Source organism: Hemicordylus capensis, chromosome 15 (genome assembly GCF_027244095.1).
Source record: "Hemicordylus capensis ecotype Gifberg chromosome 15, rHemCap1.1.pri, whole genome shotgun sequence".
NCBI lineage: Eukaryota > Metazoa > Chordata > Lepidosauria > Squamata > Cordylidae > Hemicordylus > Hemicordylus capensis.
The window spans coordinates 7,184,833-7,208,764 of NC_069671.1; the positions used below are offsets into that span (position 1 = coordinate 7,184,833).

General features: G+C 43.3%; 1 protein-coding gene across 25 annotated transcripts in view; it reads right to left on the reverse strand.

The window, feature by feature from the left end:
- Positions 1-23,932, reverse strand: part of FBRSL1 (fibrosin like 1) — a 788,945-nt gene that overhangs the window by 269,809 nt on the left and 495,204 nt on the right. For all 25 annotated transcript variants that reach the window (XM_053280504.1, XM_053280497.1, XM_053280503.1 and 22 more), the window contains one exon: positions 765-794. In XM_053280504.1, coding sequence (XP_053136479.1) covers positions 765-794 — 30 coding nt within the window. The remainder of the gene's footprint in view (positions 1-764; positions 795-23,932) is intronic.

The following is a 23,932-nucleotide window of genomic DNA, read 5'->3' on the forward strand; positions in this document are numbered from 1 at the left end:
TTTATTTGAACACCAGCTCATGATGCAATACAGTAGAACAATCCTATTCCAGTACACTGGGAGTGATCCAGGTGTAACTAAACTTCCCTCCCTTAAAGGTGAATGGTTTGTATGCTCACAGGAGTCACTGGATTAAAACAAGAATCCCTGCATTTAGATATCTATCTCAAAAACTCCTGTCTCTGTGTGGGTATCTAATGGCTAATGTGGGTATCAAGCAAAGAAGTCAGAAAGATCATTGCTGTGTGATAAATATGTATGCACAAAGCCATAATATACCTTGACAGTTATAGCATCATCTGCAAAGACAAGTTACTGGTTGTCCATCTTCTAAACCCATTATAAAACTGACACATTCAAAAGTCATTATAAATAAAATATTGCATTTTCAAGCAGTTATTGAAGGAAGTCTTTCTCCAAAACAAGTTGATAGTAGTGCTGACATAGTACCTGAGAACTCTTTGGAACACAGCACATGAATTAAAAAAAAAGAGCTTTATATTTGCAGCAGCATGCTTTGGTGTGTGTGTGTGTGTGTGTGTGTGTGTGCGTGTACACTAAGCCCAAGTGAAAAGGTATCTTGTGCAGCTGACCTAAAGCATTTGGGGTTCAATGAATGATATTTCTAAAATGTGACATGAATGCGTATATAAAATATTGATGTTATTTTAGGAAGTTCCTCTTACATTCCTGGTAAGGAAACACCCAAGCTGTGAGAGGCCAGATGACAGAAAACAAAAACTGAAAGAAGCATTTGGTCTTACCTTATCGTCAATGTCACTCTCACTATCACACTGTAGATTAAAGAGAGAGAGAGAGGAAAAGACTACATTAAAAATGGTACAGAAACTTACATGCATCATCATACATAATATGGTTCAAAACTTTGTTAAGGACTGAGGGTGTCATAAGAAATATAGCACAAACACAAGGAGGCATAGCTAACTTACACATCTAGTGGAATGTAATCGATATGTATCTGCATCAGGATCATCATCTGTGTATTAAAGAACAACCCTTGCTAAGGCATTATCACCGTGGCTTATGAAAAGGGGAGCTTTACTTCATCAAGTGTTCACCAAATTTTGGGAATTCTTTGAGAGTACTAGCAAGCATTTAGATAACAACAACAAAAACTTTTGACAAAGATCAACAGTTCCTAAGCTAACTTATCAGCCATGAGATAGGGTAATGTATCTATTTATGGTTTGGTAACTGGTTAAAAAAACAACAACCAGGAGACTTTGAGAATATAAACAGACATCACCAGTGGGGTGGATTCCCAAGGATCAGTAATGGGGTCACTTCTTTTTAATTTGTTTGTAAATGATCTAACGTCAGAGGTGAACAATGAGGGAGCCAAATTTGCAGCCAACTCAAATTATATAGGATAATAAAGTCCCAAATGGAGTGTGAAGGGCTCTAAAAGGATATATCCATCTGTCCTACTGGGCAACAGAAAGTCAGATGCAATTCAATATTCATATGTCCAAGTGATGTACACTGGGGCAAATAATCCAAATCACAATGAGGCTGATGGGGTACAGCTTTAAGGGGAAAAAAGGTGGGTGTCATCGTGAAAAGCTCACTAAATATGCCAGTTCAGTGTGGTACAGTTGTATATATCCAGTATTAGGAACTATAAAGAGAGGGCTTTAAAATGAAGCAAGTATCATATAATTCTATGGTATGCGCACAGTTATAGGACTGTGTATAGTTGAGTTATCCTGTCTCAAAAAAAGAAGTAATGGAGCTGGAAGGTACAGAAAATGGCAACTCCAATGTTCATAGGATTGGACCATTTTCCCTACAAAGAAAGCTGGGTTTCTATGAAAAACACAGCAAATGGGGTCACAGTAGCCCATTTAGAGGTTTATAAAATTAGGACTACAGCAGATAATTAACTCTTTCAAAATACTAGAACTCAGATTCATCCAATTCAGTTGACTGGCAGTAAGTCCCAGACAGACAAAAATGTATCTCTATACACAACATGACTAACAGACTGTTCAACAAATGGAATGTATTGCCATATAATGCCAAGACATTAGCTTAGGATGAAATACATGGTTGGCAGCAAAGATGGAATACTGATGCAAATGAAGGTGGGATGGGGCACATCTGCAGAGCAGAACTAGGAGGCAGGTTATACATATCTGCACATGTATTTAACTCTTCCTGGCCCCCCTCGATACCTTTTGGGGCAAGTGGAAAAAGTGGCTGGAAAAGATTACAGAGGAAACTTTGGAGGAGGTAGAAGGGTTAAACATTCTGCTCCTGCTTCTCCCAAACAGATGCCCATCTCTGCTTAGCAAGTTGATGGAAAACACAGCTCTGGGAATATCATCTTTGTGTCCAAATTTCTGTTTCTGCTCTTGGGTGACTTCAAAAGGGGATTAGGACATTTGTGGACGTCAAATCTGTCAGTGAACATGATAGCCAGAAACTGAATCTCCAAGACAGACCGAGTCTAGAGCTAAAAAATGCATATTTAGAATGTTGCTGGTTGGATTTGAATCCCACCTGACCTCCAGTAAGAGGTAGCTAAGCCCAAACCTACGAATAGCATAACTGAACTGTGTGCCTTAAGATCCAGTCTCTGGCCTGTGATTCTGAATGCTGCAATTCTCTTGATTCTTTGGGAAAGATCTGTATTCCTCAATTTGCAACAGTTGCTCTTAGCGAGGTAAAACCTCACGTCACAATGTTCTGAAAATGCTTTCTAGATGAAAAAAGGTCATAAGGCAAAGGAGAAGGAAAAATAGCTGCGCTTAAGTAGTTTCACATTGAACACACTTGCTGACTCTAAAAATGAAATGGTTCTGTTTTCAGCTGTGCGTATGGCAAGATAATGACACCTTAGAACGTTTAAGGATGCATAGATCTCACTGGCTGGAGATGAGAAGGCATTACCATTGCAAAATAAAAATGAAGCTATTTGGGCCTTTTGCATGGGCAGAAAATGACCTCCAAGCAGCAGGGGGTTCTGCATTAAATAGGAAATCTTCTCTTCTCTACAGCATACATTACAGAACGCTTTGTCAGTTGCCCATGGAGAGCGGCTTCTCAAGTTACATTATTTTAGACTCAGTTGACTTTGGAGTTTGCTGTCAAAGCAGTGACAACCAGTGGGGAAGGGATTTATCTTTGGCACCCACACTGGTGCTTTCTATCAAAATGAACTAAAGCACTGGTCAACAATTTCCCAGCACCACATTTGAGCAGTTATTTGTGTGTTAGTTTAACTCTGCCAGGTTTGCCTGAAGGCATGTTTTGGCAGAGGAACTGGCAGGCAGGTAAGCCTATCTTCTTATGATATGCTGTGATTAAAAAAAAAAGTACAGTCTGGAACGCTCAGCAGTATCTGTCTGGATGAGACGGGAACAGTTCTAGAGAAGCAAAAGCTCCTCACTGGAAAACAGCAGGAGCCAATGAGGCTGATCTCAAGGCCCCTAAATGATCATATTAGACCCAGGGAGGGGAGGGGGAAAGTACGATATATAGGTAAGTATTCCTCCATCTAGAATTAAGGCTCTGACTTCTTTTAAAGATTACACAGCCCATTTTATGATACATGGCAGGACTATGGATTTGATATAAATAGTTGATTTTTCTTAACCAAAAAGTACGAGTGTGTGTGTGTGTGACACAGAGAGAGGGAGAGAGAGAGAGAGAGAGAGAGAGAGAGAGAGAAGGAGATAGTTTCCTTTCCCCATTCATTTCTACGTATTTCAATCTTAACCAGGGAATTTAAATTGCAACTATTCTGAGAAACAATCATGGACTGTCATCAAAATCTAATACTATTGTATTTACTTGAATAGAAGACTCTGAGCCATTTCTCACAAGCAGTGAGAAAGGGCAAGAGGCTTAGCAGGGAGGAAGCCCTAAAGAGCTTGCCTCCCCACTGAGGAGCAGGTTCCTTCCTTTGGGCAGGTGGATTGCCCGCCCAGACGATCACCGAGGGTTGGGGTGCCGGGATGCGTCACCCTGCCCCCAGGAGCTCCCATAATGCACCGTGTGAGTGTGTGGTGCATTATGGGGACCCCCCCTCCCCTCCCCGGAGCTGGCTGGGATCCCACCATCTGCCAGCGGTAGCTACAAGCAGTCGCAGCTGACAAGACGGTCAGTAAAACGGGGTTAGGAGCGTGCTCGCTCTCCTAATGTCGTTTAACAGGGTGGCTTTGTAGGTGGGTTTGCCGGTTAGGATTGCCAGGATCAGGCTCGATCCCGGTGGTACACACGCATGTGCAAAACCTGGCTGGGCTTCCTTAACCTGATTTTGCAGGCGTGTGTGAACAGCTTCTCTGAATTTAAGATGACCCCCTTAAAAATCGAGGTTGAATACAGAATATGGCTGTATTTACCCAAAAGGAACAGGACTTTGAATTTAAGATGAGCCCCCCATTTCTAACATCAAAGAACTTGGACGAAACATAGGATTCAGGTAAATAATGTATTTATTTCCTTTGCCCCTGGATGTTGACTTACTGCTTGACTGAAAGAGAATAGGGAGTGTTGTCAAGTTTTTAAAAGTCTGCTCAGTATTTAAATACATTCTTCCAGCCAATCAAAACATGTTAGTACACACTTGACCTCTCAGTTCCTATACGGGTATAATAACTATGTAAATCCATTACAGATGGCATACATTGCTATAGGATACAGAATTACCTAATGCTGCTTCATGGAGCTACACAATTATACCTCGTGCAGATCAGTGAGAAGTGTAAAATAAGCAAACCATCAGATTGCATGCTCAACTTTTATAAAACGACACACAAAATGTACCAAGGCTCTGCTGACTACAAATACTTATTTCCTCTGATTTCTCTTCAACAACTCTATTATGGACAACGTCTAAAAATTTAATATAAATGAAGGGTTTCTCTTTTCATGGAATCGCCAGTACACAAAAAGACAGCACACTAACTGTCCTAAACTGTGTAATGCCGTCCAATTGGAGATGAAGGACTACATTAGCACAAACAAAGCTAATGAGCTGCTCCCAAAACACCTACCCAGACACTGTGGCATTTGCAGGACTGTGAACTGTGATGCTCATCTCAATGTCTTTGCTAGCCCTGGACTTCAATGGGGATGAGTAGAGTCTTGTTTGCTCACATTTTACTTTATTACACAATTTAAAGCCAATTGCTATGCCTATCCCCTGCTAACTGAGCAAAGAGGCACCTTTTGAAAGCGGCGATTCTCTTTATTTAGCAGGGGGAGAGCAACTGGCCTTATCCATCCCCAGCACAGCATCCCTCCAGTGGCTGTTGCTGGTGTCTTTCTTATGTTTCTTTTTAGACTGTGAGCCCTTTGGGGACAGGGAGCCATTTTATGTATGTATGTATGTATGTATGTATGTAAATCGCTTTGGGAACTTTGGTTGAAAAGCGCTATATAAGTATTCATGTTGTATTGTATTGTATTGTATTGTATTGTATTGTATTGTATTCAGGGGTATAGCTATAATTGAGCAAAAGGGTTCAAAGAGCTCCTAGCTCCCGAGGGCCCTCCAGTTCTACCCCTCCTTATTTTCTTCATTATCTCCCTCACTCTGGGGGGCTGCCAGAGAGAAGGATGAAAACGGCCCCCTCTTCCCTAGCTATGCCCCTGATTGTGTTGTATTGTATTGTATAGTTTCTTCATAATGTTCAGGATAAGATCTAAGACAAAATTCTTGGCAGAAAGGTAGTTAATCTACAGGAAGGAAATAAACTTCCATAAATGTGTATGTTCACTATCACAAATAGATTTTTTTTAAAAATGGGTTTTCCAAAACTGGGAGTACAAACAACCACGCAAACTGGAGCGGGGGGGTGGAGGGGAGGATGATAATTTATAATGTATGTCCCTACAAAGTGTGAGCTGCGCTCCTTTCAAACACCACTTAATATAAATTTCCTGCATTTGAAATACTGGAGGTACATCCACCACAATACCCCTGAACATATTTTTTTAACCTACCCTTGTCTCCAAAGGAGGAAAGCAAGATTGGCTGTTCTCAATGAAGGTCGAAAAAGAGAGAAGCCACCATCGTCAAAATGACAAAACTAAGGCAAAAAGTTTCTTGGTTTAAGTCACACAACAAGTCGGCACATAGGCTTTCCCTACAGAATGTCAGCCATAGAGGAATTTGGCGGGGAGGGAGAGAAGAGAAAAAAAGCCCTCCACATCTTTACCTCCCACGCAGCTGTTGTCAATGGGACAAAAGCCCTTGTCAAAATACACAGTTAAAGAAATGTGAGGAATGGCAATGGTTGACAGCTATGGGGGCTCATTGAAAGACAAAAGCCTCAATTACCTGAATTTTCCTACAGGCCTGTTAACACTCCTGCTCTATAAGTAAATTGGTAAACAGGCTATTGTGTTGTGTTCATAAAGGCTTGTAAAGGGATTACTCTCTGAGTTGTGCCAATTGCCTCTTAATTCCACCAAGAATGTTTGCAAAGCAGACCCTAATTGCCCCACATTTTTTTGCAAAACAGTTTGGGGGGCAGTGACAGGTTTAAGCCTGAATCTTGCTGGGGGGAAGTAAGCTTTGAAAATAAAGGAAAAATAAAAATATCAAATAAACAAGACTGTGTGGAGTTGGATTCATCTGCCACCAAGCCCTATGCCCTCCAGCATGTGAGTCTAATGAAGGTCAACCTGATCTTTGTGGAGTTGGATGTGTGTGGAGGGGGAGGGAGGGAGGGGGTGAGAGAGAGAGAGAGAGAATCCAAGTCATACTTTAGATTGAACCTGAGCTCCGGGGACAAACTAGGCTAAACAACTTGTGTAACAATTAGGGGTTTTCACACAGGCATTACTAGTGTTTTTGAATTTCCCTTGTACTGTTGTGTGAATGCTGTTAAAGTGGATCAGAAAATGCAAGACAGCTGTTTAAAAATAAAACCCAACATGGTATTTTGTATCTCCCCCTGCCCCACTGGACCAACACAACTACCTATGATTTTTAAATAAAAAAGCTATTCTAGTCATTGAAAGTTTATACAGCTTTTGACTGAGTTATCAAGAGGTGATATTATTTAGCAAGGGGAGAGTAACTGGCCCTATCCACCCCCAGCACAGTACCTCCAGTGACTGTTGCTGGTGTCTATCTGATGTTTCTTTTTAGATTGTGAGCCCTTTGGACACAGAGGTCCATCTTATTTATTTGTTATTTCTCTGTGTAAACTGCCCTGAGCCATTTTTGGAAGGGCGGTATAGAAAGATAGATAGATAGATAGATGTATGTCTCTAATTATTAAACGTTGCTAATTTTTACCATGCCATTCTGGACTTTAGATAACGTCTGGGTTGAAGACGGGTTGACGGGAACGGGTTGAAGGCAATGAAGGTGACCTTCATTCTGGGTTGAAGGGAAATGTCCATGAGTAGAAAAGTAGACTAGTTTTAGACTGCTTTCAACTCCCAACCCAAGTGGTACCTCAGGGATTTATTACGTTTGCACCTTCACAGCAAATGGCTCCCTCCTCTTCTTAAACTTTGAACATTGATTGGATTTACAGAAAACTGGTTATGTATTTGCAAGGGCAAAGAACAGGACGAGGCAACCAGTGGCTGCGTTTGCAAATGGCTATAGCAAAACAGTGCCAATTTTGAGAGCCACGCAACAGCCGGCAACACAGAAATCTGCAGAGGCCAACAGGCGATTTACAAACCCTCAACAAAACTGTAGTTCTTTCTTGCTTTAATTTTAAGAATGACAATGTTTTGCAATGTTGTTACATTGCATGGTCAGACTAATAAACCATTTATTTATCTATTAGAAAATGGTAATTTGCTGAGTCTGGATACTACCCTATATTCTTAATAAATAAATAAACATAGTAAAATTTACTCTGTGTGCCTTGAAAAAAGTGCTATGCAAATTATTATGATGAATTCTGAACCAACTAAAAGAAAATTTAACATTTCTTCCAGTTCCATTTATGCATCCCAGATAATGGGAAATTGTTATGGGGTTTGTTTTCAGTTCACTGCACTAAGGGGTTGATGCCAGCTTGCATTGCCAATAGCAATTCAGACTAAACAAGGCTTCTGTATCTAGACACTTGTTTGTTAAAAGCCAAGTTTCCTCATCTTCATCTTCTGTCAGACTTCTAGTGGTATTCTGCTTGGTTCTCTTAGGCCCACCGTCCTTTGAATTCTCAGAGTAAGTAAACCTTTTGTAGCTGGTTTAACAAAGGATTCCCAAATGGTACATAAGAGAACACGAAGTAGGCAAAAGGTGATGAGGTCAGGGTCGATAATTCAAAGGATATAATTTGTTTGCCTTTGACGTACAATGTACACATATCCCACATATGCATACAACGCTGGAACCAGTGTTTAATCTTTAAAACCACTCAGGGCAAGACTGCTACTTGCTCTGGCCTTTAATTGCAGAAACCTTCCTGCTAAACTGATGGTTTAGAACATAAGAACAGCCCTGCTGGATCAGGTCCAAGAAGGCCCATCTAGTCCAGCATCCTGTTTCACACAGTGGCCCACCAGATGCCATTGGGAAGCCCATAAGCCGGGTGTTGAGGGCATGCCCTCTCTCCTGCTGTTACTCCCTGCAACTGGTTTCTTGGTGGAGGGGGGACAGAGCTAGTTATGCATGCATGTTTCAGGCCCACTGAGGTGCTGGATAACAAACCAGGAGCAACACAAAAACCAACTGTAACAGCCAGCAGCAGCAGACGACAGGGTCTTCAGGAACCAGGAGAGCTCCCAAGGAGAACAGATATTGTTCCACCAATTCAGACCTTCAATAACAGTCAGAAGAAATCCAACACCTTTGTGATGACCATGAGCGGGCAGGAGTTTAAACAATTAGGGCTTGGCAGCTTGTGCTTTCATATCTCTGAGTTTTCCCCAGATACATTTTCTAAGGCAGGGGTTTACTAGGGGCCAAGGAGCTTTTAGTAGTTGATGGAGAAAAGGCTCCTGGAGATACTGAGTCCTCCTTTTTCAGGGAAGCTTGTAGGTTGATATCCTTAATGTTCTGTCACCTCAAGGGCATTGTCCAAGGCAAGGTTTCTTAACCTTGGGCCCCCAGCTGTTGTTGGACTACAACTCCTATCATCCCCAGACATGGCCTTTGTGGATGAGGATGATGGGAGTTGTAGTACAACAACTTCTGGGGGCCCAAGGTTAAAAAAACCCTGGTCCAAGGTGTCTGAGAGCTGGGTCAGAACCAGGGTTCCCTGTAATAGGGATTCTCAGATGTTGTTGGTGACTATAACAGCCAATGGTCTTTGCAGCTGGGGATGATGAGAGTTGTAGTTAACAACATCTGGGAATCCCTGTTACAGGGAATACTAGTCAGAAGACTACCTTTCCAATGGTGGTAGCAGTGGGGAAGAACACAATGAATTGTGCAGTAGAACAGTGCAAAGGCTAAATCCAGATTTCAGTCTGTGGAATCCAAGGTTCATGTGTGCTTGAGAGTTGGCACTCAGACCCCTCCCCACTGCTCTGCCAAATACATACAGCACCCACTTCTTGCTTGTGCAAACTGGAAAGTTGTCAGTGATCAGCAGCAGTCTATGAAGGAAACCTGTAGAGTTTTTTCTTCAACAGCTAAACTGCCCTTGGCTGATGAGCACAGCTTGGTCTACCTTTTGGATACCACTTTCTTACAATGCCAGGTTTAAAAAAGAAAAGAAAGACTGTCAGTCTCAGTTCCCTGTGCCCAGCTCCCGCAAATCTGGGATTAGGCAATAGGTCTTTTGGGACAGAAGGCACAATATTCAAGCATGTTTGAACAGAAAACTCCTTTACTGCTAGTTTGCATCTTCCACAGCAGAACTTGAAAAAACAGGCTGTGGGGCTAAGTTGGGTTTGAGGCATAGCTCAAATGTATCATTGCTTCTCAATCAAGTTCCTTGCTCCCCAAATCCTCACAATTACTCTGTGTGTGTTTGTGTGTGTACATACTCGGGTGGGACCATATTAGTCTGCAGGGTGTTGCTTAAGAAGATGGGAAGAGGGAGCTTTATCATGAGCCAAGCTGACAGAAAAGTCTGCTAATGGGACTTAAGGCTTACACACGGAAGAAACTGCCAAAACATTAAGCTACTGCCAAGTGTCGGAGGGGCACTGATTTATTGCAGCAATTTTGCCACTGTGTCCTTTATAAGGTCCCTCAAGTCTTTTTCGGCTGGCAAGGAACAGTGAGCTGTTGCAGCTCAGGGAGAGGCATAGAAGAGGTGGGGAGGGGGAGCAGGGGAGAGAAGACAGAAAAGGAAGAAGAAGGGAGGAAATCGAATGTTGACTTGAACTTGCCTCAGGCAGGAGAGAGTCCTCTTAGCTCCACTAGCTCTTTGACAGCTTGATGAAATGAGTCCAGGGCCTCCCCGTGGCTAGACCAGCTCAGGCTTCCGAATGCTGAGGGGTAGGAGGTTGGGCGGGGGGGGGAGAGCTGTAAGAAGCAGACTGAGCCTCCGGGCAGCAATTTTCTCCTCACCCCCCCCACCCCCCTCTCTCTTCTCTGCATTTGGCTGGGAGAGGGGTCATCAGCACTACACATGTATACAGTTGAGGCCTCTTTCTCTCTCTGTGTACTGGGGAAGCACGGCAAGAGAGTATTAGTGGTGGCAGTGGAGGATGGCCCCGAGCGCTATAGCTAATTTTGAGGGGCAATGATGCATCATGCGGTTGGCGCAGGCTGCGCGCTCGGAAGGGGCCTCCATTCGGGAGGACATTTTGTTAGGCGACCCACAGCTGTCATCTGCAAGTGAAGAGGAAGAGAAGTGTTTGCAAGGGGGGGGGATGGAGAAGGGTTGTTTCTCACCCCCACCGTGCACCTCAAAGCATGTTAACTTCCAGTCTGCTTTGGTTTTAACACCAAAAGGCCTTGAGTTACTCTTGGAACCAGTTCCTTGGGCTGCATAATCCACCCCCCTCCCCAAATGCTGCCTCCTCGTGATAGGCTATGTTACTTCTCAGGGTCAAGGAGCCAATGCTTAAAAAATACTATTTAAAAGTCTCTTTTCATTCCAACAAAGCACGTTGATCCGCTACAGCTTGGGGTCAATTCCCAAAGGGTTGCTTTATTCCCCAACACCCCCCCTCGCCCCTTCCAACCCCTTTCTCTTCTCTTTTCCTTAGTCTTCATAAATTAATCAGGAAGGCCCTGACTAAGTCATTTCATGCTGTACAACATAAAAGGAAGTCCCCTGATGCTCCAACCTAGGATCTATTAAAAGCAGAAAGGGGAGGGAGCAAAATGAGAGGGAGGAAAGGAGTGGGGTGGGGGGAGAACAGCAACAAGGGGGGGGGGATTCAACCTTTTTGATTTTTTGTTAGGATAAAAGCTGGAGGACTTTGTTACAAATTCTAGCCTACATCAAAACACCTTAAATAATTCAAAGAACATGTTTAAAGGGAAGAAACTGAGTGTTGCTCTGATGTTCAGTTGCTGCAAACGCAGAATATTACCCCAAACAGCACAGCCTGTTAAGGGAGGCAGACGGGTGGAGGGAGAGTGGAGAAAAGGCAGCCTTGAGCATTCCAGTTCTTTAGAAAAATGTCAGAACCTGTAAAAATCATAATTTCCAGCAACTTTTTTTTTTTTTTGGTGTGTGTGTGTGCATGCGCATGATATAAACTCAGTGAGACTGAAATGTAGGTTTCTGACAAGCTGTTAACAAGACAACTTTCGAAATCTTTCTGGAGCTCTCTGGGAGATGGGCTGCCATTTCACTGCTCCAGAGAAGTTCATGACATGACAAGCAAAAATCAGGGAACAGAGACCTAAAAACCACGGTGTAATTTTCATTTGCTTCTGTCGCGAAAGAATTCAGGCAGAAATATTAGGAGGCTGAACAACTTTTTAAAAAGGAAGGTGAAAGGAAAAAAAAAGAACTAGCAACTGGAAAATCATTGCAGGGATTTGAAAAGCAGATCTTTTATGCCCCCCTCTTTTGTTTTTAAAGGGGGTTTCTTTGGAGATATTATATATAAATTTATACCCACACCCACACGGTATCCCTAATTATACCTCGAGCTGCACAAGGATTCAGAGAGCTGCCATTCTTCAGACATATAAAACTGGCCCATTTCAGGCAATGAATATCCCCTTGAGGAACATATAAAAGATCCAGTTCCTGCAATGACTTCTGCACAAAGTTTCTTCTTCTCCCAGTTGTGAAAGCTGGTGGCCCCCTCTGTTTAAAAAAACAAAAACAAGACCCAGTGCCAGCTTTTGATATACTAGAGGGCATGCGGGTAAATGCTCCTCTTCTCTGAAAAGCTTTAATGAAAGAATATTGATTAAAAAAATTGGGTGGGGGAGAGATTGAGTTTCAAAGCCTTCCAAAAAGCAAGTGTTGGCGTCTGCAAATTCACTAATGGATGGACGGATGGATGGATAGAAATATACTGTAGGCCAAAACTATGTTTCATGAGCCATACGCGGCTCTTGGGAAAATTTAGGAAAATGAATAAAAAGCAGGATGAAATAAAGCAACTCTTAAGCATGCTCTTGGGGGCCAGTGAAGACCTGCCCTTCCTCACCTGACTCCTATAATGACATGAAGCCACATTATACTGGGCCTGACCACTGGTCCATCTGCTCAGTATTGTCAACACTGACCAGCCGTGGCTCTCCAGCATTTAGGGCTGCCAACCCACCAGGGCTGGCAGGGAGTCTACAGGAACCAGCATCATCCATCTACAGGTGACTCTTCAAAGCAACCCTAAAGATGATAATGGCTTGATATGGAGAACAAGTCTGGGAAACGTATTGGGGGCAGAAGAGGAGAGCTGGTCTAGAAGAGAGCTGGTCTTGGGGTAGCAAGCATGACTTGTCCCCTTAGCTAAGCAGGGTCTGCCCTGGTTGCATATGAATGGGAGACTTGATGTGTGAGCACTGGAAGATATTCCCTTTAGGGGATGGATGGAGCCGCTCTGGGAAGAGCATCTGGGTTCCAAGTTCCCTCCCTGGCAGCATCTCCAAGATAGGGCTGAGAGAGATTCCTGCCTGCAACCTTGGAGAAGCCGCTGCCAATCTGTGAAGACAATACTGAGCTAGATGGACCAATGGTCTGACTCAGTATATGGCAGCTTCCTATGTTCCTAAATCTCCAGGAGCAGCTTCAGTAAGAGCTGGCAAAGAGATCTTGAAGGGGGGGGGAAGAGAAAGTTCAGTCCATAGGGAAAGCATGGAATTCTCCCTTGTTAAATATGAACCTTTAATGAGATTAAGCATACGTGATAAAGACACTTTGTTGAAGCTAAGCAGGTCATGCATGGAGACTGACTGGGAGGATCTTTGGGAATAACTTTGGGAGGGTTACTGTAGCTCAGTGGAAGAGAACCTGCGCTTTGCCTGCAGATAGTTTCAGGTTGAATTTCTGGCATCTCCAGGTGGGGCTGGAAAAGACCCGCCTGAAAGCCTGGGGAGTTGCTGCCAGTCAGTGTAGATAGTCCTATGCTAGATGGGCCAGTGGTCTCACTCCTGTAATAGGAAGGCAGCTTCCTATGTAACTCATAGGAATGCAGAGTTCAATCACAGACGCTAGGAGAAAAATGTGTTTAGAGCGATTATGTTTAAAGGGTCCCCAAATCCTCCACTGCATTCTGGATAATATGAGCAAATAGAACAGGGCTCCTTGGGCACTTGTGTTCCCAAGCCCTAGGCATATGCTGGGTTGACCCGATACCCTCCAGTGATGGGAGGGCTCTCTGCACAGGCTCAAGAAGGCACATGCTTCTTCATTATTGCATCTAGAATTCAAGGATGAGTCATGGTGCTCAGCGGAGATTTCAGTACTGGGCTGTACTGTACTTTAAGGTGTGGGCCTGATTGTGGGGTGAGGAATAGAGTTGAGAGTGGGTGGGTTTTCCATCTGCTGTCAGTTGTAGGCATGAGGCAAAGAAGGCATTAAGTGGGTGGGGGTGCCATATGGACTTTCTGCCTCAGGTGCAAGTCATTTCTGAGACTGGCCCTTGGACAGATCCTTCCCACTCCATCCTCAGACTAGAAACTGAGGACTGGGTGACATAAGCAGCAGAATGACGGAGGGATGAAGTGGTGGGATAAGGACTGCAACTCTTCAGGGTGTAGGTGGGACTCGTATCATTCATGCTCCTTTGTACAGAAACTCTGCGCAGGCAGAAAAACAGCACAACAACCACCTCTTTGTCTGATCTGCTAGGTTGTTTTTGAAGGGCTATTTAAAAATATATGTGGCTGAGTATTCAAAATTGATACCCTGACCTGTGGTTTGAAGTGGTACATTCCATCCCACCACCTCACTCTGGCTGGGATCAGACTTCAGCTGCATGCCAGAGGATTTTCAATTTACAGTCAAAATCAATTTTCCCTTTTCTGTTTAACCTGATTCCCATCAAGTCCAGGCCAGGAATAAGTGTGAGAACTATGTACATGTCACAACAGGTTAAAACCCATGAATACTAAGAGGCAACAAGGGATTTGTATGTGATATCTATATCTACCTATCTCTATATAAGCCCGGAATACATTTAAACATTTCTCAGTTCTCCTCTTTGCACATCATGCAGCTCTATCTGGGATAGTCATTAACATATGCATTCAGCAGAGAACACGTGTGGTTGTCTTTCTTCAGCACTGGGTCATTATTAGCTGGCAGAAAGCTGCTACAGGAAATTTCTGCAATAGAAAAGTGCTTTTGAATCCATTAATGTGATCCTTATTAGAATGGATCTCCTTCCAGAAAATATACTAACCCAGAGATCTCAAAACAGGCAGTGAGTTGCTATGGCTTGATTATGGGAAGGTTTATGGCATGAGTTGTTTCCCTGTTTCCCCTACCAGCTTGTTGGGAGGAGAGCTGGTTTTGTGGTAGGAGCATGAATGGTCCCTTTGCTAAGCGGGATCCACCCTGATTTGCATTTGAATGAGACACTATATGTGTGAGCACTGGTAAGATATTCTCCACAGGGGATGGAGCTGCTCTACAAAGAGCATCTGCATTCTTAAAGGCAGAAGGTCTCAGATTCAATCCCTGGCATCTCCAAGACAGGTCTGAGAGGGACTCCTGCCTGCAACCTTTGAGAGCTGCTGGAGTCAATGTTGACAATACTGAGCTAGATGGACTAATGGTCTGACTCGGTAGAAGGTAGCTTCTGGAGTTTTCAGGAGGTTACTACTTTGCGCTGCTCATGGAGAGTCACTTTAAAATTATTGGTTTCCCATCTCAATCTCTTATTATCTCCTGCCTTTGCCTTTCTTACCTCTGTCTGATCCATGGAGGGGCGGTATCATTTCTGTTTTCTGTACATCCATGGCACTACTCAGCATATCTCACAACTATCCTGGACTAGTAATGTGTGGTTGAGGGAGGAGGCTGGGAAAAAGTGGCTGCCCAGCATGTTCACGACTGAGTTGAGATTTGAACCATGGGGCACAACTCTGCTCTTAACCACATTACATCAGCTCTTACATAAACATTCACCAATAGTGCAGATTCCAATGAAGGTACTGAATGAACTTGCTCATCATGGTAGGTTAACAAAATGAATTAAGATAACAAATTTGGCACAGCAGCATCCGAACAGGAATGCTTGAACACCGACACCAAAAGTGAATTGCAAATCAATCTAGAGGAGAACTGCCAGGAAGCTTCACACTACTACATTCACAGCTATATTTTAATCTAAACACTTCAGAGCCGGCTGCACAATGCTATTCTCTGATAACCACGCCATAACTTTTCATTTTGGATTTGTTTCTACAATCAAGGAAGCCAGAGTAAATTGAAAAGAAGAGAGAAGCACCCAGATAATTAGGGGTTCGTGGCTGTTTTCTATTTCACCTCGGGATATATGGCCATGTAAACAAGATTATAGTAATTATTGCGGGGATTAAGAAGGTGGATGAAGAATGTGGGAGGAGTTCTAAAATTACTGCAGGCAAGCCAAGAAATTGTTTGCAAAGGCATCTATTGCAGGTGAATACTACCTGGTATTCCCTTCCTGACTAAGAATGGGGCAAGTATTTGAAGCAGGGGTGCTCGACTGCAAGCACCTGCAATGCAAGCACCCCTGCCTGATTAGTAGAGTGACCCCAATTCAACGTGTGTGCAGCCTTTCAGAGCTTGCCCTTATTCAAAATGGAGTCACCACCCACATCCACTACTGGCAGCTGGAGACTGTGCAGCTTGCAAGCTCTCATGATCATTGGTTGTTAATGATAGCCAGTTCTAGGCAGCCCCAAATGGAGGACACTTACAAGCATCAACCACCTTGAGCTGCAAATGGCCACCAGCTTCCCGCAACTCAGGAGAGTTGTTAGCAGCAGGGGGCTGAGAGTGCTTGCATGTGGTTCACAGGAATGTAGGAAGATGCCTTCTTCTGGGTCAGACAATTGGTCCGTCTAGCTCAGAATTGTCTGCACTGACTGGAAGCAACCCTAAGGTCTCAGGAATGAGTGTTTTCCAGTCCTATCTGGAGATGCTGCCAGGGACTGAACCTGGGAACTTCTACATGCGAAGCAGATGTTCTACCACGGAGGCCCACTGCAAGTTTCATTCCGGCCAATCGCTCCTGCTGTTCATGACTTCTCCCTTCTTCTCCAAGGCAAAAACGGTTTTTCTTGGGGAAAGTGGGGAGAACTGGCAGGGAGGAGGGCAGAGGAAAGGAGGATGCTAGGAAGAACTGAGTGTTCAGGTCAAACCCTTGAAATAATCTTTGAGGGAAGTACAAGAAAAAGAAGAGGCCAGCAAAGCAGCATTAAACATCCAAAGATCATGGCCAGTTACATGGGAAGGCCTGACCCCAATAAAACTTCCAAGTCCGATTTGGCAGTAGCCAATCTGGCAGTCTCCCAGTTCTGCTCTCTGGGATATATATGATGGCCGTTTTGTAAGTTGCTACTTTGCATCTTGATAAAGGGTACAAACCAGAGTCTCATGCAACCCAGGGGTAATCATTCCTGTCTTTAAGAGGAAATGAGGTGCTCTGGCAATAGCTGGTTTCTCACTGTGCAAGTTTGTCTCAGTGGGGATCCTTTAGAAAGTACGGGGGGGGGGCATCCAAAAGAAAAGGGAGGGAAAGGAGGAGAAAACGGATCGTATCCAGAAAATGGATACAGTCTTAGTTAAACAAACATAAGATTGCTTTGTATTTACAAGGGAAACAGCTATAAAACAGGGCACATATAGCATTTTCTTCCTGGGACTGAGCTCAGGGGAAACCAGTTCTTCCAGTTTGGAGCAAAAAGAGTTGGACACAGGGCTGATTGGCTGGCTCTTGTGTCAATCCCAAAGCCACTCTTCTCCAAGCAGTTTTTCAACTGGAAAAGCGACAACCCTGGACTGGTTGCGGGGGTTCGTTAAACAAAACACTGAAGAAATAACTGAATGGATACGTTTACTCAAGGCACATGGAAAAAACACACAAAATAGGTAGTCTGCCTGAAACACTGGAAGAGAGGCAAGAGGAACAGGTAACCAGAAGCTGTAGGTACATATATCTTTGAGGAGCAAAGGTGGAAGGAAGCAAATTTCACACCATGACAGGAAAACCTGTGCTAGTCTCCTGTTTGCAGGAACACCTGTACACAGACATCAATGTTCTGGCTAACACCAGAAAAAAGCCAGAGACTAGCTCTCAACACCTTTATAAACCATTCCCCGCCACCATTACTTTTTTGTTCATGCAGCAGAAACATATTTCAAGGTGGACCAATTTGTTAGCTCAGCCGCTTAATGAAAAACTGTCACAACTGCAACAACAAACCCATTTTCCTATCCCCGACCATCACCATTTTTCATAAGCAGAGATTTAAAAGAACAAGCTGCTTTTGAAACCATGACCATTTCCCCCCTAACAAAAAAAAAAAAAAGCCCTTCCTAGCAACAGCAATTATGATACTTTCATGTCAAATGAATTATATTACTGAAAATAAATCTTTCTAAGATGCACAAGAGGGTTATCTGGCTCCAGTCAGACTTATGCATTACTGGTTTTATATGTTGTACTCTAGTTGATTAATATAGGTAATCAAATTATATAGCCTTCCACTGTGCTCTCAAATTCAAGGCTATAATGTTTTCAATGACAAAGTTCATAGAGTTGTATAAAAATGTACCTCGCGCTGTACAGGCCCTTTATTGCTGTAGTAAAACACCATTTTCAATTTAGTAATAAGTGATATAAAACAGAGTGTCTTGATTGGCAGGGTTGTATTCATTATATGGCACATGAAGCCAAGGTGCTAAGGTTACTGACGTGAGGCCATCAAAATTTGGGACAAACATGTAGAGCTCCACCCCCAGATGTGTGGAAACAGTGGAAACAAACCTGGGAGTCCAAAGTAGCAGAGGTTTAGGAGCCCTGTCCTCTCCACAACAGAAGCCAACACAATTCCTGCTGCCAGGATCAGAAACAGGAACCCATAGATCTATGTACCACTGGAGCACTCAAAGGATGCCAGACCTTTCTGCTCCTGCTCCAACTTGGGAACATAATGCACCTGACTTACCATTGATAATTCAAAGACTTGTGGATTTGAAACCAAATGCGTGAACCGGCTCCCTTCATTTTAAATGGAGGTGATGGGTGGGGTATGGAAGCTTGAAGGATTATGGATTTTCCGTCTGATGTCCCGTCCACACAAAAAAGCCACCAACCAATGATGCAGCTGTCAAGCGATGAACACCCATGTGTGACCCTAGGAGAGTGCCTCAGAACCCAATGTATACTGCCCTTGAGCTCCACAGGAGAAAGGTGGGATGCCCACCATAGTGTAATATACCAGCCAACTTGACTAAAATGTAAACACATCAGCAGCCATCAGCTTCTCTCCAACAGCAAACCTAACATTTCAGTCCAGTTTAACATGACGACATAGATTTGGGAGATTCCCAAATCAGAGCCTCAGTCCTCATCCCAGAAGACTGGTGGTCTTAGCCTCTGTAGCAATGGTAAAAACTGAGCCTAATTTAACCAGACTTCTATTTATCAAGGAATACACTTGAGGAGCTCAAGAGATGGTCTGGCCAGAGAGCCATCCTAATGCCTTTTAGAAACATGAGCCCACTTTGCTAGGCAGTCAGTCAGATGCTTCATGTATACAGATTAATAGACCAGTCGGGTATACAGAACAGAGCAGAACTGCCGGCATAATGCTGTGTAAGATCTCAACTCCAGCTCATGCCAGACCTTGTTTCAGTAAAGTCTGCAAATGGATCCAGGCTGGTCTGAACAACATATACAGATATCTTTATTGTTTTTCTCATTCCAGATAGAACATGATGTAAACAGCAGCAACCAAATACTCGAGAGCTCATTTCAGGAGTCAAGAGAGTTGTGTTTGTGTTTCATTGTTCATGGCCAAGTTATTCAGACTTGTATGAGTAATTGCGGAAGCCAAATTCAGTTCACCTGTTCAAGCTGATATGTACAGAGAAGGCTGATATGTAAAGAAGAACATTTTTTCTTCCTGAGCTGTAGGAAATAGGACCCAAATTCATACATTACCAAAGTTTTCCCCTTCTCTGTGGCGATGTCCCATTCTGTAATACTAATAATGTTTGGGTGACTAAATCACATGGAGTGGATGCCATACCAAAGTCTCTGCCCATCCCCAACCAGGTGGCTCAGGCTGTTATGGGTAAAACCCCCACATCCAAACCTTAGTGCAGTGGCAACCACATCCCTCTGGTAGCCAGATTTCCTGGGTTGCTATGGGCAACCTCAAACCCTTATTTCTTTAAGCCAGCAGCCCGGTTCTGTTAAATGTGTGACTCTTCACATGTTCTTCCAGTTGTCAATTAAAAGGAATATTTCAGAAGCACCTTTTTGCAGTTGACTGGGTGGGGATCTCAGATGCACCAGCAGTACAAGAGGCAGCTTCCAAATAAGGTTTATTTGTACATTCATCTCTGAGAAACAGGTTATTGCTATTAAACAAGTGGTAAAGAGGTGAACAAGGACAGAACGTCCGAAGGTGTATGTAGACTGAATGAATGAATGAAATAAAGTAGTAAGTGGTTTCTGAAAACATTTTAAAGGTTATTTGGATAAGCGTTCTTATTAACCAAGGTCCTCTCTAAACAAAAACACAGAGTATGTGATATGCAATATTACCGAGAATTAGTAGCATTTTATCTGGCTTGTTTCCTTGGCAACTTGACCTTTTGTAATGTTTCCAAAGGCCAAAAAGGGGGGAAAAAGGCAATGTATCCCTCCCAAATCATACCACAATAATCTTGTGATTAAAAGCATCACCAGAATGTGGCCTCTCTGCAAGATGGAGAATTAATGACTCTGTATTAAATGATCCACTGATGTTAAATCAAATTAAAGTAGCCTTGCAAGAATATTTAACGCTTAATGATAGGCTCTGTATCAGAGCAGGTTTAATCTAGGATGCAGCTATAGATGTCATGAGAAGGAATTAATCAGCATTGCTCCCACTAAAACAGAAATGCAACATCGCTGAACAGAATGAATTAGAAACAGATTAGAGAACTAGGACTTAAACATAAAAGAAACTAAGCCGATGCCACCCTCAGAGAGCTAATTTGATATACAGGAGAACTTAATTTGCCTTTAACGGTGGAATCGGAGTGTTTGATGTTATTAGAAGAGGAGACTACATTATGAAGAAGGAAAGAGGGGCAAGATATTCCTTTGCCTTGTCAACTGGAATGAAAGCCCTCCAAAATATCAGTGGCAGGCTGAAAAATCCCAGATGAATACAGTTATTGCTGCCTCAGGGTCGATGAGGGTATCCTGTGTTGAACTCTGCTAGAAACTGTGGGTTGGGAGATTTCATTCGCAACCCCCCCCCAAATCTTAGAACGTGTTTGCTGCAACTTCACAAGTTAAAACCCTGCAGTGACAGATAACTTGGCATCAAGGGACTATAGAAGTGCAGTTGATAATATGCCTGGAGTTGCAAGGAAAAATGAAACCTGATTAGTTTTCCAGGCCAATCCAGATAAATTGCTAAGAATCTATAGAGAAAAGAACCTATACCTCTGTGGTAAAGACACAGTGCATATGGGTAACAACGGCTGCAACCCAAGATTCACATCCACACAGTCAATGCCGGCCATTCAGTATCAACTGTTCCCCTTGAATCTGCAAATCTGTTTGAAAATTATCCTCAGTTTGAAGAGTAGTTGGAAGGCTCAGTGTGTAAAAACTGTCCCCAATCCAAGCGTATCAGAATATGATCGATTCAATCATGGCTTGTCACACATTTCAAAATCCTACGATACAATGAGTTTGATCTGAAGTGCCAATAGTGTTGAATATGTATGATTAACTTGATGTTTCACTTTTGAGGGCCAAGCTATGCCAGGCATGAAACGTGTAGTTTGGCCCTAGTTTGTTTGTTTTTTAAACTTAAGTAGCAGCCGCCCCCCAAGGGGGGGGGGCAGTCAGGAAATGGATCACAGCATACAAGGAGTATTTACCCCTTTCCCTTGCATAGCGGTCCTGAGAAAAATAACCCCGCCTCAAATTCTAGTTTCAGGAGGCTAGCTCTCTTTGGTAATGGGTGTCCGCGCATGTGTGTGAAATCTATGGATGCTGTGGTTCTGATCCTGACAGAGCCTTCTCCAGTGGCTGCTGCTACGACTACGGATATGTATATAACCACCTTTCAGCAAATGTTCTCAAAGAGAAAATGGAAAAATAGGAGGAGAGCTGGTCCTGTGGTAGCAAGCATGAATTGTCCTCCTTGCTAAGCAGAGTCCACCCTGGTTTGCATTTGGATGGGTGACTACACTTGAGCGCTGTAAGATATCCCCCTTAGGGGATGGGGTCAAAGCTTAGTGGAGGTGCATCTATTTGATTGCAGAAAGTCCCAAGTTCACTCTCCGGCATCTCCGGGTAGGGCTAGGAAAGACTCCCGACTGAAACCTTGAAGAGCCACTGCCAGTCAGTGTAGACAATACTGAGCTAGATGGACTAATGGTCTGACTCGGTATAAGGCAGCTTCCCATGTTCCTATAAATAATAAATAAATAGGATGGTTCACTGATGCCGTCCCCAAAAGGCCTCACAGTCTAAAAAGAAATATAAGGCAGATACCAGCAACAACCACTGGAAGGATGTTGTGCAGGCAATGGATAGGTCCAAGAGTGGTCCTTTCATGAAATAAGGTGGGGTGGCTGAAAGGCTACAAATGTTGAGAGGCTGCAGTCTTCATAGCATGATCATAAATCATTAGGTGCTTTTCAGGCAATCCTACAATCCCATTGATACACTGTTATCTCAGAACTGCAGAGCAGTAGGAAGATAATCGAGACCAGAAAACAATCTAGACCCGATATTTGGTACCAAGCCATATGCTTTATACTTGGGTTTTCAAACTGTGTTCAAGGGAACCATGGGGTTCTTTGTAAGCCAGTCAGGAGTCTCCAAATAATATCTGTAACAGGGGTGGGAGGGAAATCTTACTCTTAAATGCAGTTTCGCCACCCCTTCCAATACCCCCGTCTAAGGTGCAGCAGAATTTTGATCATGACTTTAAGGTCATGCAGGGTGATGGTGAGACTCAACTAAGCATGCACCTTGACAAATGCCCCAGAATTCTCTGTGGGATGCAGGATTTTCCTGGCAAATGCTCAAGGGTTCCTTGTCACACATTGGAAAGTGTTCCCTGAAGTCAGAAAGGTTGGGATCTACTGCTTTTACACCATGGTGCTCAAATGGTGATAAAGCCCTCTCTAAGGAGGCAAAGCTGGTTGCAAGGGGTTCCCTTCCTTGATTCTCCTCAGTGTGTTGATTTCAACATTCAGTAGCAAACTTGACTAACTTAGAAGCAGCAAAACCAAGTGGGGAAAGAAGCATGTGGGAAACCATCGTTGACTAAAAGGACTTTAAAAACAAAATAATTCTCAATAATGTCAGACAGTCAAAGAGAAGGAACAAGGGTATTTCATTAATCTCTCCCCCCCACCCCCAGTTTCAAAGGATTTTCGTAGTGTTCTAAAGCTCTGGTCATTAATGTGAAAGGTTGTAATGCACAGCACACAACAGAGAATATGCAAGTCAGTATAAAATTCAGTGTGATTAATATAAGATTAGCTAATGTTTGTACAAAGCTTTGAAGATGTAAAGTACTAATTAGAATTTCTAGATTAGTTCGGTTTATGCCCCAATGCAATCCAAATCAGTAAATAAAATGTGCCAAGATTTAAACACACTGGCCCATAGATTAGAGCACCCAGGAGGCATTATGAAACACTTTAATTTTAAAGAGGATAAATAAAAATTAATAAGAGAGAAACTGGAGTCAGAAAGTGGCTGGGAAAGACAGAGAAGAGGGGGCCAGTAATTGGGCAGACATCTATAGCTTGATCCAACATCTGAAAGGGTCAACACTAAAGATTCCTCTAATTATAGGCAAATGCAATTCAACGTGCTGCATCTGACCTAGAAAGTCCTATACGGCCAGAGTCCTGTAGTACTAAAGAGCACCTCTCTCAGCAAGAGCTAACCTGGTACTTAAGAAGAGGAATTCCACTAGAGTTGCCATGCCCCCTGAAATTCCGGGTTTCACCCGGATTTTAAGCATCTCACCCAGATTGCTTAGCCCACCCAGATACGCCTGGATTTCAGCTTTCATTAAAAAGCGGGGGAGGGGGGGAGCTAATCTCTAGCCCTTGTAAAAGCGGAGTTATGGAGCGAAATGCGCAGTCACTATTCTGCTCAAAAATGATTTTCAAGCCAATTTACATACTATGCAAATTAGGCAACAGGGTTTGGGAAGCCAGAATATGGCAACCCTAAATTCCACACTTTCCTTTTGCACAGGAGGGAGCGCCTCTTCTTATGATGGGGCCTGGGCATACCTTGCTAATAGTTTTAAAGTATAAAGTTCAAACAGACCCGAACCAAAGCTAAGGTGGGGGAGAAGAGGTAACCGATGACCCCAAAGAGCGCACAGATGCTCTGTGCGGGGTTGGTTAGTATATATGAATCCATG